The sequence below is a fragment of the Engystomops pustulosus genome, chromosome 10, assembly GCF_040894005.1.
Source record: "Engystomops pustulosus chromosome 10, aEngPut4.maternal, whole genome shotgun sequence".
Classification (NCBI taxonomy): domain Eukaryota; kingdom Metazoa; phylum Chordata; class Amphibia; order Anura; family Leptodactylidae; genus Engystomops; species Engystomops pustulosus.
In genome coordinates, this window is record NC_092420.1 from 30213271 (window position 1) to 30230728 (window position 17458).

The following is a 17458-nucleotide window of genomic DNA, read 5'->3' on the forward strand; positions in this document are numbered from 1 at the left end:
GGACTTCCTGCCCTGACAACAACTTCCCCACTGTCTGACAACCGTGTCTCCTCATCGTCGGACACCTCTTTACACACTTCCACTACGTCAAGAAGGTCATCATCACCCACAGACTGTGACTGGTGGAAAACCTGGGCATCGGAAAATTGCTCAGCAGCAACCGGACAAGTGGTTTGTGACTGTGGGAAGGGTCCAGAAAACAGTTCCTCAGAGTATGCCGGTTCAAATGGCAAATTTTCCTGGGAGGGGGCAGACTGGGGGGGAGGAGGCTGAGGTGCAGGAGCTGGAGGAGTGGGGATTTCGGTGACATGGGTGGACTGCGTGGAAGACTGACTGGTGGTGGACAAATTGCTCGAAGCATTGTCAGCAATCCACGACATCACCTGTTCGCACTGTTCTGGCCTCAACAGTGCTCTACCACGAGTCCCAGTAACTTCAGACATGAACCTAGGGAGTGTAGCTCTGCGGCGTTCCCCTGCTCCCTCATCAGCAGGTGGTGTCTCACCCCGCCCAGGACCACGGCCTCTGACCCCTGCAGTAGTTGGACGCCCACGTCCCCGCCCTCGTCCTCTACCCCTAGCCCTGGGGTTAAACATTTTTAAAATGAGAGTTATAACTTTTTTTTTTTTTTTACTTTTTTTTTTTTTTTTTGTGTGTTTTTTTTGTGTTTTTTGTTTTTTTTTGTGTTTTTTGTTTTTTTTTGAGTTTTTAGAACCAAACAATCCTATCCTATTGCTATGGCTATTTTCTAGCCAAGTATCAAAGGAAGCACACTACTATGCCAGATGAGATGACACTGAGTTATTGCCTAATAGAAATCCAACCCCTACTGAATTTTGCCACTTCAGCCTTTGCTATGGATATGTGCGCCACTAAGCGCAGAACACAGCGGTCGCAAGTCTCACTACAAATTGCTCAGAATTGGCAAGTACATGCACTGCAGAAACTACAGCCACCAGCAGATCAACCAGAAATCAAATATATAGAACGCTACTGTAGGCTTCAAGAAGCTATTTGTATTCTCCTATGGCTATTTTCTAGCCAAGTATCAAAGGAAGCACACTACTATGCCAGATGAGATGACACTGAGTTATTGCCTAATAGAAATCCAACCCCTACTGAATTTTCCCACTTCAGCCTTTGCTATGGATATGTGCGCCACTAAGCGCAGAACACAGCGGTCGCAAGTCTCACTACAAATTGCTCAGAATTGGCAAGTACATGCACTGCAGAAACTACAGCCACCAGCAGATCAACCAGAAATCAAATATATAGAACGCTACTGTAGGCTTCAAGAAGCTATTTGTATTCTCCTATGGCTATTTTCTAGCCAAGTATCAAAGGAAGCACACTACTATGCCAGATGAGATGACACTGAGTTATTGCCTAATAGAAATCCAACCCCTACTGAATTTTCCCACTTCAGCCTTTGCTATGGATATGTGCGCCACTAAGCGCAGAACACAGCGGTCGCAAGTCTCACTACAAATTGCTCAGAATTGGCAAGTACATGCACTGCAGAAACTACAGCCACCAGCAGATCAACCAGAAATCAAATATATAGAACGCTACTGTAGGCTTCAAGAAGCTATTTGTATTCTCCTATGGCTATTTTCTAGCCAAGTATCAAAGGAAGCACACTACTATGCCAGATGAGATGACACTGAGTTATTGCCTAATAGAAATCCAACCCCTACTGAATTTTCCCACTTCAGCCTTTGCTATGGATATGTGCGCCACTAAGCGCAGAACACAGCGGTCGCAAGTCTCACTACAAATTGCTCAGAATTGGCAAGTACATGCACTGCAGAAACTACAGCCACCAGCAGATCAACCAGAAATCAAATATATAGAACGCTACTGTAGGCTTCAAGAAGCTATTTGTATTCTCCTATGGCTATTTTCTAGCCAAGTATCAAAGGAAGCACACTACTATGCCAGATGAGATGACACTGAGTTATTGCCTAATAGAAATCCAACCCCTACTGAATTTTCCCACTTCGGTCTTTGCTATGGATATGTGTGCCACTAAGAGCTAAACACAACGGTAGCAAGTCCCCCTGCTAATTCCTCACAAAATGGTAAAAGATGCAAATTAAAATAAAAAAAGTAGAACGTTATTGTAGCCCTAAGAAGGGCTGTTGGGTTCTTTGAGAATCACTCCTGCCTAACAGTAAGCTAATAGAACACCCTAACGCTTTCCCTGACCAGCAGCAGCTCTCTCCCTAGCGGCATCCAGAGACAGAATGATCCGAGCAGCGCGGCCAGCGGCTAGTCTATCCCAGGGTCACCTGATCTGGCCAGCCAACCACTGCTATCGACGTGTAAGGGTACCACGTCATGCTGGGTGGAGTGCAGAGTCTCCTGGCTTGTGATTGGCTCTGTTTCTGGCCGCCAAAAAGCAAAACGGCGGGAGCTGCCATTTTCTCGAGCGGGCAAAGTATTCGTCCGAGCAACGAGCAGTTTCGAGTACCCTAATGCTCGACCGAGCATCAAGCTCGGACGAGCATGTTCGCTCATCTCTATTTATGATAAATGTAGCCATGTTGTCCCTTAGAAACAAGATAGCTTCCTTGGATATGACCACCCTGCATTTTGGCAGTGGTGGCCAGACATGCGCTATTGGGACATGCAGTAACTCCCAGACATTTCATATACAGAAACTTTTTGTTTCTTTGTGCAATCCCGGCCAAAGGTGTCCGTATCAATATGTAAATTATGTTTTTTAATAAATGTATATATATGGCAGATTAATGAAACTGAGAATGTGAATGCCCAGACGAGAATACCCCTTTAAGGACGGGTTCATATTAGTCTGTTAAAAGTACTGTGCCATTAATATATGATACAAAAAAAATAGTTTATGATCGTTTTTTTAACTCAAAGTAACAAAATGTTTACCCGTTTGCTAAGGACCTGGAAGTGAAGATGAAACACATCTGTATAGATTTCACATTGTTCAATGGTTTACACATGAGAAATATGAAATATTAAACTTGCTGCAGCTACACTATTATATTTGCAATAATACAAAAAATTATAAATGTTGAAATCCTGATTGTTCTGTCCCTAACATTTGCCATCAACAAAAATCAGGACAACCCCCTAACATCTAAGATAGTAGACCAAAATGAGTAAGGGGAGATGGAAATTCAATAAAGAATAATTCCTCCAAATACCTACTTTTGTTGCTCATAAGCAGAAGACATTCAAAGCCGCTAACCGCAGACACACAGTGGGTACGGAAAGTATTCAGACCCCTTTAAATTTTTCCCTTTATTTCATTGCAGCCAATTGAAAAGATCAAAGTTCTTTTTTTGCTGATTAATGTACTGACTCTGCACCCCATCCTGACAGAAAAAAGAAATGTAGATATTTTGCTTATTTATTGAACAAGAAAAAGACACTTAAATATTCAGACCTTTGCTGTAACAGTCATATTTAACTCACATTCAGTTCATTTCCTTCTGATCCTCCTTGAGATGGTTCTACTCTTACATTGGTGTCCAGCTGTGTTTAATTAAATTGATTGGACTTGATTAGGAAAGGCACACACCTGTCTATAGAACTCACAGCTGAGGTCTAAGGAACTGCCCAAGGAGCTCAGAGACTAAAAAAATTGTAGCAAGGCACAGTTATGGCCATGGTTTCAAAAGAATTTTTACAACAATCAAGGTACCTAAGAGCACAGTGGCCTCTATAATCCTTAAATGGAAGCAGTTTGTTATGACCACAACTCTTCCTTGACCTGGCCGTTCAGCAAACCAAGCAATCGTGGGAGAATAAACAGATTCCCAACTGTAGACAGCCCTGTTTCGGTGTGGCTGTGTGTCTTCGGTACAGTGTAAAGAACTTGTTTGGCTGAGTGAGAGTTTTTGGACTAGATTCAGGGAGAAAGAGTTCTGCTTATGGAGATTTTGCCAATTAAGGCCGCCATGCAGGCATTTATAGACTTATAACCATTGATACTCCACTAAGGAACTCTGGGAAATATCCAAATACTTTTCCACAAGATGGAAAAATCTAAATGGAAGGTGGATACCTCTAGATTCATCAATAATCTGATTGGAGTCAAAGTTTTTAATTCTGTGTCTAAATTTAAAGGGGTCGTTTTAACTTTTCAGGTTACCCCCTATTCACATGCACGCTCATCCTAATCCTGCCACTTCACCCATTAATGAGAACAGGACCCCAGTTCTCCGGATTGCTGTGGTACCCGTTCCTGTGGTCAGTGGATGTCCCAGAAGTCATACCCTCACATATCAGATTTTATGGAGAGGGGATAACTTGCAACATGATCTTTGGCATCTGCTTTGTTTATGTAGCATGAACATTTATCCTTCATAAAAAAGTTGAGCGCTGGATAACTTTTTGTCTCTTCTGCTACTATGTTCTCGTGGACTCCGGACGGTTGTATGTGCACCACCCGCAGTGTGAACACAAGCTCCATGTGGATCCACATCTATTTCGGGAACAGAGATACGCTGACCTCCTCCAAGTAGCCGCCGGGCTGAATGGGAAGGGTGCCGAGCATGTGACCACTCTCCATTCAACTCTATAGGAGCGTCAAATGTATAGTTTTGGAGATTGTTGGCGTTCCCTTAGAGTGGAATGGAGCATGGCGTCGCATCCGCTGCACTCTCTCCATTCATCCCGAGAGCAGAAAGGAGATCAGCAGATATCATCTACTGTATTTATGACTGTGTGGATAATAAATTGCTAAGAACACCCCTTTAAGCATAGTATAGACTGGATGGAATGCACCTAAATATCATATTTTTGCCTGATATGCAGAGCAGTATGGTTGTGTACATGTGAAGGGGAGCTGTACTGTTGTGTGTCACTATAAGTATATGTAGTAGCTCACAGGACTGACCCTTCAAGTTCAAATAAAATTTAAAATGTGGACACAATCATAGTTTGCCATTTCTGTACAGTTCCCCATACATTAATTTTTACTATGACGATGCTTCCTTTTCACCGGTTTCAAAGGTGGCTTCTAGTTATCTTGGATCCACATTTCCTTATCCTTGGATATTTTTTTTCCAGACTTGGTCGGTGAAATAGACAGCAGGAACTGGCTTATTCAGCATGTGATTTACAATCTCCCCTCTCACCTCTTGCCTCCCCCTTATCTATCATGGTGGCAGGTCTCCAGTCTTCCCTCTTGGAAACACTAAGGCTGAATCCATCTTCATGTATCCAGATCAGTGACAGACGGCAACACTTACAGCCCCATTGATAGATTTATCTATACAACATTGTCACCTGTACATGTCTACACACATAGTGGAATATGGAAGGAAAGGAGTTAACGACACACGAGCGAGAAAGCAACAGGGTTACTTCTGCTATAACTTATACATTTCATAGAACATTATAGTAGATAATATATATAATAAGTCAGCGGCACGATCCATGAGACAATCAGAATATCGGTTCTCCCACACAGCCATAAGGTCTTGCAGGAGGTTGAAGTTCTCCTTCGGCATTCCATTAATCTTCTCAGTTTTACCTCCTTTTCTCATCGCTTGTTTGTTTTTCTATCACACATTAAACATTTGTCATCGACCCCCCCCCCCTTTAGCTATCGCTCTCTGCTCATTTCAATATCCGATGTGTATTGCCCATCTAAGTCATTTCCTTCCAGCAGCCAGTCTTGTACTTGGAGAACACCCTCTCACTCCTCTAATGTTCTCCTCCTTTCTTCCTCTCTCCTTCTCCCCATCCCTCTCTCTGGGGTGTGTCCTACCCCACAGTAGCGCACTGCAGAGATGGGATGTGTTGTTACCATGGAAACCTCCTCTCCTCAGCACCAATTAAACCTGATGCTTCACTGCTGCAAGTCCAGTGATCCATAGACCACACATATCACACCGTGTACCACGGCACCGGCATCGAGCCAATAAGCATTAACTACTTTGCAAGAAACATAATAACCGAAAACAAAATACAATGTATACATCCATTAATAATATTCCTGGCTACTTACATACATTGTACTCAACTCGGAAACAAGTGGGTTAAATATACCAACCAATAGCCTAGACTCAATTAGAAGGCATTCGCTTTGAAAATTCCCAGCGGGCAGCCATATTTAAAGATCCCCTCTGCAAATTATTATCTGACAGTAACGTTCCTCTGGAGGTAAATCTGACTAGAGGGTGACGTGATAGGGAGCGATGAGGGATTAAGATGAAAGGTCCTTTACTCCCCCCCTTCCCCAGATTCTGTATGGGCTCGGGGCTTCCGAGATGGAAATGCAGCCGTCAGGAAACAGATAGGAGCAGTAGCTCCGCTTGTGTCTCCCGGCAGTGAGAGGGTTAAACTGCATCCCTTTTATCTCGCTTGTTAGCGGGGACTTCAAAGAAGAAATATTTGGTGCCTCATTTGCATACATCCGTTTTAATGAGGACGGATCTGTAGCTGGTGCTGAATGTATGCACACTCCCTGTAAGAGACATGTATCATATGTTCAAAGTGTATCACCGCCAGGGGAGACAACGCTCATCTCCAGCTGCAACACTCCAAGAGGAGTACATGCAACCGTGCATCCGCTCTAAGGGTGGTCTATCACGTCCCCCCCAGAAAATATGATGAAACTGACTCTGAAACTGGGATATTCAGCAGAAGGTGCGCCTTTTAATGGGTAGCCTGTATATCAACAGCCTTCTAATATCTTTCCAGTTCCCTGCAAATGGAAGTGACACGGACGTGTAATCCCGCTAAGTTGTCTTTTTTAGCTGTGAAATATGCCAGAAGACTTTATGAGCAATGCTGATATAATTGCAGAGCAGGGATTGTCTCAGTAATGATATTTTCCGATAGTTACTGTGGTCTCGGATGACCTCTGCTGGCTACATGGGATATCGCTGATCATGGGAATTCCCAAAAAGTTTCTTTTATTTATTTTTATTTATCAGAACTCTATAAAATATACAATATAATCAGATGTTACATGGCTGTAAAACAATCATTGCTGAAAAAATCGGGCCGATTCAGCCTGTTAGTAAGTAACTATATTTGGAGCGTAAAATATTACATACAGGATAGATAGGGGGAGATTTATCATCAAGTTTCTGAGGTTAAACTGTTCTAGTTGCCCAAGGCAACCAATCAGAGCTCAGCTTTAATTTTATAAACAGCAGTGGGAAAATAAAAGTCGAGCCCTGATTGGTTGCCTTGGTAAACTCGAACAGTTCTGCTCTAAGACATTCTGATAAATCTCTCCCATAGAGTCAATTTCTTTGCACTTTATGTATAACTGTTATACATTTCCTTATACAATCTACATGGGTAACCTCAATAAGCCTAGTCCATTAGCCTCCACCGCTTCTTCTGTAATTTCCTCTACGCTTCTTCTGCCCATGTTAATTTTAGGTTATATCAACTGTACATATATACAACAGCATTTATGAAGATGGTTATGGATCCTCGAGACTTATTCTGGTGGAATTAGGTTTAGACTTAGGTTCCTCTCATTTTGCCAGACAATGTGCAATGTGCCATGATCATAAATCAAAGACCTGAACAGTAGATAAGTCAGTGCAGACAGGTCCGAAATATAACCTGCTATAATACTTATATACAGCTTGTGCTTGTCTCCTTATCAGTGACCATTTTTGATTGCGGAGATCTTCTTCTGAATGGTGACAGTGTCATAGAAAGGGTCCCAGGAAATACTGGATCTGAAAGAGAAAAGTGATAATAATAATAATTCTTTATTTATATAGCGCACACAGATTACGCAGCACTGCACAAAGCTTGTCAAATTGGTCCCTGTCCCCATGGGGTTACATACAAGATGTGCAACATCCCCCACTGGGGCCTAGCCTTTTCATGGGGCAGCCGGGGCCCAGAATACCGGAGTGGCTGGTGGTTGCGGCCTGGGCATGCTAGTGTCACGGTTCTTGGTATGGGGACCGGAGGGCTGTCCTACATCCTGGCAGGTTTCCAGCAGGTGGTGTGTGCAAGGAATTAGACGAGGGAGAGGCTGTGGTACTGGTTCTCCCTGGGGCAACCCTTAGTGTCTGTAGTATGACTCCCTGTATGATAGATGGGGCGCCCTTGATGGTGATGCAGCCGTAGCAGGGACCAGACGGAGGCAATGTTGTGCATAAAAGTAACTTACAGTTCTTTATTCGAACCAACAGCAGCAACAGGCCAAAAGATTCTGTACAGGCAGTACTGGAGTGATCTTGGAGAAGGAACCTCAGGAGTTGGGTCACTAGCCTGGATGCAGGGGCAATATGCTTGGCTCCTCCTGTTCTATAACATGTTACCTGCTGATAGGACACCACGTACAATCTGCTCATCTCATCCTGCTCTATAAGATGCTGTCTGCAGATAGAACACTAGGTACAATCTGCTGAGTTTCTCCTGCTCTATAGCAAAATATCTGTTGATATAACACTATATACAATCTGATCTGCTTCTCCTGCTCTTTAATATTCTGCCTGCAGATAGGACACTAGGTACAATCTGCTCATCTCATCCTGATTTATAACATGTTACCTACTTATAGGACACTATGTGCAATGTACTCAGCTCCTCCTGCTCTATAACATACTGCCTCCAGATAAGACGGTATGTACAATCACCCCAGTTCCTCCTGTTCTATAATAGACTGCCTACAGATAGGACACTATGTACAATCTGCTCAGCCCATCCCGCTCTATAACATACTGCCTCCAGATAAGACGGTATGTACAATCACCCCAGCTCCTCCTGTTCTATAACATGCTGCCTACAGATAGGACACTATGTAAAATCTGCTCAGCCCATCCCGCTCTATAACATTCTGCCTGCAGATAGGACAAAATGTACAATGTCCTCCACTCCTCCTGTTTTATAACATGGTACCTGCATAACAGTATGTCAAATGTTCTCAGAACCTCCTGCTTTATACTATGCTGCCTGCAGATAGGACACTTTGTACATTCTGCTCAGCAAATACTGATCTATAACATGCTGCCTGTAGATTAGATTGTAAGGTCAGAGTTCCTTTGAAGAGTAACTGTAAAGGTTTTTTGTTTTCCACAAATAAATAGATCTTGGGATGTAAAACAACTGTCTATTATCTTAATTGCCTATATTCAGTAGTCCCCTTGCTATATGCTATAGCCCTCAGATTACTTTAGTGCTGCAATAGCTGCCTCCGCTCCATGTGCTGATAAGCCCTGAGAGAAACAAAGTGTAAACAAACTACTGATTCATGGGAGGGGAGGAGCTGCTGCCCCCTGCTCATAGAGGAGGAGGTCATGTAACAGTGTATGTAGCAGAGCTAAAATTGTATGCAGATGTCTCCTGCACAGAATAGTGAGGTACAAGATCTAACTGTTCCCTATCAGTCCCTCCATCCCAGTCTATGATTCTATGTAAGTTTCTCTTTCTATCTCTGCTCTTCTTGCTGCTCCCTTCCCCAACCTTTTCATCGGCAGTATCAGCTGTGTGCAGATAAGCTATTAACCCTTACTGCTCACACAGCACCAGCTATTGACTGCATGTAACTTGTGTGCTAATGATTTGTACCACTTATTACATGTTTGTTGCTCCTCCATGTGATGGAAGCTGCCAGGTTGGTCACCATATACATCCTATATGTGCTCTGTACATGTCCCTTTCTCCTCCATGTGATGGAAGCTGCCAGGCTGGTGACCATATACATCCTGTATGTGCTCTGTACATGTTTCCTGCTCCTCCATGTAATGGAAGCTGCCAGGCTGTCACCATATACATCCTGTATGTGTACAGTGCAGTGTTCAATGGATTTACTTGTGGGAAACTAAATTGATTTAATGCTAAATTACTTGGAGAGAGAACACAAGGCATCCGGGGATCTGTGGGCAAGCTAACTGGCCTCAGCCTGAGGGCATAGACAGACAGACATTAGTCTCCGCCCACTTCATCTCTGCTGAGAAAGATTTTTGTCAAATACTTTCAGAACAGAAAATGCCATAACTTTGGAAAGAAAAGGACGAGCAGCACAAAGTAGGCATCATTCTGCTTGTTTTCAAAGGGGGAATAATTTGGTAAAATCACTATAGCTTTACAGTTACGCTTTAACAAACAAAAATCTGCCCATTTTAGTGAAGGACTGAAAGCAAAAACAAAACTGGGTTGAAAAAACTGATACCAATGGCATCTGAGATGCCCTATGATAGCCCAGCTGCTACATGATGTGTACAGAATCAGATGTTGTGGTCTAGCATTGCATTAGGAACCAGTAGTATCATTCTTGGGTTCTTGAAATGTTGCAAAATATTTTTATAGAGTCAAGATACTATATGACACCAAGACTTTCTCCTTCTTTTGTCTGACTGTAATTATGACATAAATTTCAAGTGAATTTTCTGTAGGGACTGACCTCAGACTTTGTACCCAGCTTTCTCTTTCTTCGTGACTTGCAGCAGACAGGCGATAGGACTGGTGGTTTCCTTGCACTTTTTTCCCATCCGCTTGTGTCTTGCAGGCCTTCACAGTTTGCCCCCTTGCATGTAGGTCAAAGCAGTGCTGAACAAAGTAATAAACTGTAAGTGTTGTAACCAAGGGTCATGACTAATAATATAAAGTGGAGCTTTTCTTAAATGTTCTTACAATTTTTTCGATAACCACCGGGGGGATCAAACTCTACTCAAAAATTCTAGCATTTTCTATTATGCGGCTCAAAGACAGAAAAAGATTTTTAAAATCTGAATTTGTAATTTTGTGCATATTTATTGGTGGAAATCATTAAATAGGGGATAATATTAGCTAATGAGAAATCAATTAGCTGACTAACTTATGTGGATAAAGCATGCCTACTCAAAATATACACAAGGGACAGGCAGTAACCCCGAATGTTACTATACCGGCTACCGAAGGGTCCAACATTCAGGGATATCTAAATTCTTTTTGAGTTCTAATCATTGGCTTTTATAGTTATATAAAATGTTAAAGGGACTTTGCACACCCTCGCTTTATTTTTCAACAGGATGGATTATCAGTATATGATTGGTTGGGTGCCCAGAGTGGGCTCCAGGCTCAGGTACTGCTGTTTAGCTCTTTTTCTAGTAAATAGGAACTGAGTTGCAGTTCCCTGTCTCTATTGCTACATAACAGACTCATTTTAGGTCAGGCACCAGAGCAGACCCCACGAGTACATACCAAGGATCAATCCATTGGAAAAACCAAAGGGGCTCTGGAAAAGCTTATCTATAGTAATCATTAGTAAGAATTTTTTTTGTTGTTTTTGTTGTTATGTTTGGTTTTTCATCAAGATTTAAAAGTTTTCATAGGGATCATGCTCATTCTATGGTATATTGAGGTCTGACACCCAGCACCCCAATTATCAGTTGTTCTTGACTGCCGTTAAAACTGGAATTAAAACAATTCTAATGGCAAAGCTCCAATGTCTGTGTTAGTAAACAGAGGTACTACAGGTGAGTTCCTATATTTTTTTTTTTTTAAGTTTTAAAAGTTTTATTAAAGAATTGCAGCTTACAATTATGAAAACAGTCAATAATATTACAAATATATTGTTTTGCATAGGCTATTCACCAGGTTATTTAATTCTTCTGATGTTTCTTAGGGCTATTGACATGAATGGGACTTGAGCTGCAGTTACCCAGTCTGGTCTCTGCACAGAGAACATGGCTGCTTTTGATTACGTTTTCTGTGTTAATATAACTGATAAAACTGAAGTTAACTGAAGATACATTGAAGACTAGACTGTAAGCTCTTGTGAGCAGGGCCCTCACTCTATTGTTTCATATGAAGGTTGTTACTCTGTAGTGTCTTATTTTATTTGTATGTTCCCCAGAATCTGTAAAGTGCTACGGAATTTGATGGCGCTATATAAATAAAGATTATTATTATTATTATTATTATTATTAAGTTTATGGGAAACTCAAGTTGGGACCTTTGGGACCGTTGACCTTCAGATTTTAGTTTCCATTAGATTCACCTAAAATGTAGCTGGATCCTCTGGGATCCCCTGGATCTCTCCTACCAAGGTCTTTTTGTAGGTGGTATACAATGGGGCACATTTATTTACCTGGTCCGGAGGATTTCCCAAAAGTGCATTATCCAATCATACGCCAAAATCCCCTTCTAAATGCCAGTCCCAGCGGCGCACATCCAAAAACGTGGGAATATCTGACTAAAGTGTGTTCCGCGGGACTGTTAGTAAATAAGCCCCAATGTCATATCTATTACACATACCAGTCATATGGAGAACTCTATACAGAATATATTTAGAGACAGAGTCCCATTATTTATAAAGGATTTTAAGGATTAGCTAAAACATAAATGGGAGGGGGACATGTTAATATTTGCTGTGGGGCCTTGATTTTTATATGTACTTTGAAGGCTAAATTAAAGAAGGTCCGAGTTGATTCTTACCGGCTTTTTAGGGTCTTCCGCTAACTCAACACACAGGTTTTCTAGAGGAATTATTCCAAGTGGGTCTTTATCCTGGAAGAAAATAAATGTTAATCCTTTTGCACTTGACCTCCTCCTCTCCGTGGTTTCTCATCCGTATGTCATTCTCACCGTGGTATATTCAAAGTAATAAAGACAGTTGTCCTTGAGAATGAACCATCGCTTCTTCCAAGTCTTCACGCGGCCTCCTGTAACAAGTAATATCAGCTGCATTCACAGAGGAAATTGGACATTTACTTCTCAGATGCTCGCGGGTCACTCATAAAATTGCCTTTTTAAATGCAAATGCGATGATACATGTTATTAAGCTGTGCATGGAGACACAGTATTATGGCTTTATATAAATAGATATACATAGAAATAGAAATAATATTTCCATAAAGTGCATAAGCGGGTTGGTGGTCACGGTTCACATGACAGAACTTACCCCCACACAAACATTAATTTTAGATTTTGGACAGACCGTCCATGCCCGTTTATATCCTAACCGACAAAATTTCCATAACCAAAAGCGGGGGGCGTAACTTGAGGAGGTGAAGAGGATGCGGTCGCAACCGGGCCCATGAGGTTTAGGGGTCCCATAAGGTGTCACTTTCCAATATGAAAAGATTAGTACTATAAACCATACATTATAGTTGGGGGCCTGGCACCGATTTTGCACTGGGGCCCATCAGCTTCAAGTTACGCCACTGGCCAAAAGAGATACAATGCGGCCATTGTAAATCATAAAGACTGTGAGATCTCCGTCTATCTGATATACAGCCCCAGGACAGACAGCCATAAAGGGGTGGCATGTTCTAGATCACCATTCTAGCACCATTCTGTTAAATGTGTAGCACAGGAGAGAAGACCTTTATTAGGGTCATTGGTGCCATTAAACTAAGTTTACCATGTCCTGACTGTGCAACAAGGTCATGCCTGTAGGTGCACCTGTTTTCTTCTTTCTGTGCTCTCAAGAACTGCTTTGCTCAATTATTGCCATCCCCTGCAGAGAGATGGTATAGAAAGAAGGAAAGCACCAGCAGAGATGGCCCTAACCTGGCGCATACAGATAAAACTAGTATTTTCTCTACAATAACAGATCAATGGAAGATGTACATTTGGAAATCTTCTAGGGTTCGCCACGCAATGCTGTTGCTGAGTTGGGAGTTGGTAGATTCCTTTAGAGGTCACCAAAGACCAACGATCCTCAGTCCTGGGCTTCACCACCGCGCTCATAGATGACGCTATCATTACACTCTCTGTTTGGCTTGTTCACCACAATCCTGGTGGTTAGAATCTAGATAGACCAGAGCCCAAACGTCCTTCCAACATTACCACTGAACAATATGTAGAAGCTTTGTGTCGTACTGCGGCTCCGCCACATTCACGCCCATAGACATGAATGGAGAGTAGCCTGCATGCTTGTTTTGGTTTCCATTCTGCCCAGTAACAAAATGCGGGTCATGGGATCCCCGTTCTCAAGTGAGGATCCATCATCTATGTCAAAACCATCATAGACATACACTGGTCATATTTAACATAAAATATACAATAATCTAATGAATCATACTACATTTAATAGACAATGACAAAAATAGTTTTATAGGGAAAAGGTTTCCTGTAGATCTTCTGATGGGAAAAGGAGGAAGTAGAAAGCAGAGGAAGTGACATCCACCATATTTTTCGGACTATAAGGCGCACTGGATTATAAGGCACACCATCAATAAATGCCTGCTAAAACGTCTAGGTTCATACAGTATATAAGGCGCACCTGATTATAAGGGTGAATGACCAGAAGGTGGCAGACCTGTGCACAGTTCAAGGCAGCTGTTGTCTGTAAGTATGGTTCATATATAAGGCGCACTGGACTATAAGGCGCACCTTTGATTTCTGAGAAAATCAAAGGATTTTTTGTGCACCTTATAATACCAATTTCTGCCTACACTAACACACTAGGAACACATAGAATCCTTCCTCTTAAAGGGAACCTGTCAGCAGATTTTTTCCCCATTAAACTACCAGACCCCCTCACATAAGGGATGAAATATCCTTTCTAGAATTCTCTATTTTATGTGAAATCTTATCTGTTTACCAGTAAATCACCCACATCATCAAGTCTCAATCTAAAGTTTTGAGACTGCAGGGAAAATGTCATTTAACAGATCTTTAGTTCTATAACAGAAAGAAACATGGTATATGGTGTCATATTAAAGAGAAGAATCTCATTGTTTAGACCGCAGCAGGATTGTAGTTCTGTGATTTTCATAATCAGATATGGAGGTAGGAATTAGAATTTTATCTGCAGCTTGCAACTGCAGAAAGGAGCATCTAAAGTGACCATGCCCTGCAGCCTCTAAACTTGACTCATCTCTTCTCTGTTCACTTCCATAGGATTTTTTATAGGTAAAAATACTAAGATTTCACATAGAGCTACAGAATTTGATGGCGCTATATAAATAAAGATTATTATTATTATTATAGAAGATGGAATTCTAGAAAGGACATTTTATACCCAACCTGAGGGGTTTAGTAGTTTAATGGGGTAAAATCTGGTGACAGGATTCCTTTATAAAAAAAAATGAATGTGCAAACAACTACGGTATACCAACAAAACGCCATAGGCTGGAGGCTCACATCACTTAGTTCCCTGGGGGGATGGTTATATGGACTATCTAGGAAGTCTGGGAAGTTTAGGATCATAGGTTATAGCTGGTAAATGTATAGACTGTAATTTGTGTTGAAGGTCCTTATCATTTGTAAGATCTCTGCTTGCTGGGCGTGAATGTTTTTTTAAGTCCATAGGTAGAAGACCTGCAATAAAGTGGCCTTACCAGTCATTTTTCATTAATAACAATCAATGTTTCTATGTCATCTGGACACAACTGAGAGATTTTCAATATATGTAGAAAGATCATTGCTACTTTCTCCTGCATTAAGCAATAGCAGTCCACATCCTCCATTTACGTACATGATGTGTGTGAGATCATGTTTCACGTTACTTCTCCTTCCGCAAAACAGACTTCCTTATTGCTTGTGCTACTTCCATATATCACTTTTTTACATACAGCAAAATATTACATATTATATCAATGTGGTGAAAAGCCTGAACTTCATGGGGTTACCCCGGGATTTAAAAAACAGCTCCACACTTAACTATGGAAAGTGCGCAATTATATCTTATCTATAAAGAGATAAATTGCAGAACCGGCACATACCATGGCTATGTGTGGCACTGTTTTGTTTGGTAAAATCAGCCATGTTTTTCAAAATCTGGAAAAACCCTTTAAAATTTCTAGAAACTCTAGAGTTAATTTGTGGATGAGGTGAATATATATAAACTGTTTATAATTATACTGTATTATATCCTGGGTTTAGACTATGATGCGCAATAACCCCTATGCTATACACAAATAGCTTTACTTCATATACAGTATAATAACACAATTGTAGGGAAAAGTTTTTTTCTTTATTGACTGGAAAAGCTGAGAGAGATATGGAGAGGGAGGAGGATCTCCCTACTCACAGCCTGCTGTGCAAGTCGTAATGGGAATTGTAGTCTCAGCATGTAAACAAGCAAACCACAAGTGCATGCTGGCATCAGAAGAACAGGTAAATAAAATTTTTTTCAGAAATGGGCTGAACACGTCGCTAGGTCACGTGGATGTGATTTTCAAACTTTTACTGAAAACTCAGGACAACCGGGAAGTTATTTCTCAGCGAATGATGTAGGTTGGGCTATCAAAAGCATTTTTCTGAAAACCTAAAATAGGTAGACCATTATGCTAATTGATTAACGATCAGCTGGTCCAAGAAGGGGTTAGTCTGTAATGAAGTTTTGGAGGCAATTTTTATTTTTTAGCATTGGCCTACTGGAACATCTTCGGATGCTCTGCTGGGCTAGTCCAACCCTGTAGCTGGGCCACCGACTGTAAGACTAGCTTCATACATACAGCTGCTGGCCTATCATTTACAATTCAGAGAAAACTTTTATATTATTTATCAGTAAAAATAATAAGCCCATGTATTCCAGTGCTAGACATACACTAGATACTTAAGTAGGATTTGATCCTGCTGGGAAGCACAAATAACTTTCAAGCCCCATAGAGAAGCCTGGAGAGGGTCTTCCTCCATTGTGACTATTTCCAGTAAGAGAGCACAGAACATGAAAAATAGGAAAAGCTTGACTGGTTTATAAAACCCATTTTCCAGGATCTTATTAGAGTATTTTAGGTTAACAGTTAAGCACCCTAATTTATTGGACATAGTAAAGATGGGCCATAAAAAGCATTTCTCTTCCTCCATTAAATTGGCGTCCCATTGATTTCAGTAGAACCTGTGTAATATTTCATCTTCCTGCAGTAAAGCTGTTATCTTCGGATCCCCCACCCCCCAGCCCACAGGTTACAGAAAAAAGCTGAGGGTCACATCAGCAGGGTACCTTATCAGTAGAAGACCACTGTAGTGTTGCATACATTTTCCACTCATGGTTGTCCCCATTCTGGGCTCCATTACCTTTACCTTATAATTGGATCTCATACAGTTTTCCAGGATCTATGGGGGAGGGTGACTCTTGTCGCATCTGTTGTATTGCTCCAAATATGTGACCAGACTGATGGTTTAGTGTCCCAAATTGCCCTTTTGTAAGTCCCTCCATGGGGACTCTAAAAAATTAAGCAAAGAGATGGACGCATCTCTCGTGTTCCCCGCGCCTGGAGCTGTATACCCCGGCTTCATTGAACCGTAACCTTGGAGCTTGCACAGTGATGCCGGGGTGTAGTATGGCGGTTTCACTATGACGGCGCAAGTATAAACATCTTTTATTTTAATAATGTCCATGGAAGGACTTCGTAAAGAACGATTTGGGACACTAAACCACCAGTCCAAAAGGACCCGTGGGTGGTTTAGTGTCCCAAATTGCCTTGACAGGTCTCCTTTAAGCACAAATCCACTCGACAAATCCCCTATGACTTATAAAAGCCTTAGGAACTAGGTGTGAAAATTTTGTAACTTTGGAGGGAATTCCACAGTTCACCGTTAAATGCCCTATTAGTGCAAT

The 17458-nt window shown here is 41.6% G+C and overlaps 1 protein-coding gene across 1 annotated transcript in view; it reads right to left on the reverse strand.

The window, feature by feature from the left end:
- Positions 1–6885: 6885 nt before the first annotated feature.
- CYTH4 (cytohesin 4) overlaps positions 6886–17458 on the reverse strand; it is a 37464-nt gene continuing 26891 nt past the window's right edge. Inside the window, exons 10-13 of the mRNA XM_072127047.1 lie at positions 12532–12608; positions 12382–12453; positions 10367–10512; positions 6886–7688 (exon numbers count right to left, since the gene is read on the reverse strand). Of these exons, the coding sequence (XP_071983148.1) occupies positions 7610–7688; positions 10367–10512; positions 12382–12453; positions 12532–12608 (374 nt within the window). The 3' untranslated portion in view covers positions 6886–7609. The remainder of the gene's footprint in view (positions 7689–10366; positions 10513–12381; positions 12454–12531; positions 12609–17458) is intronic.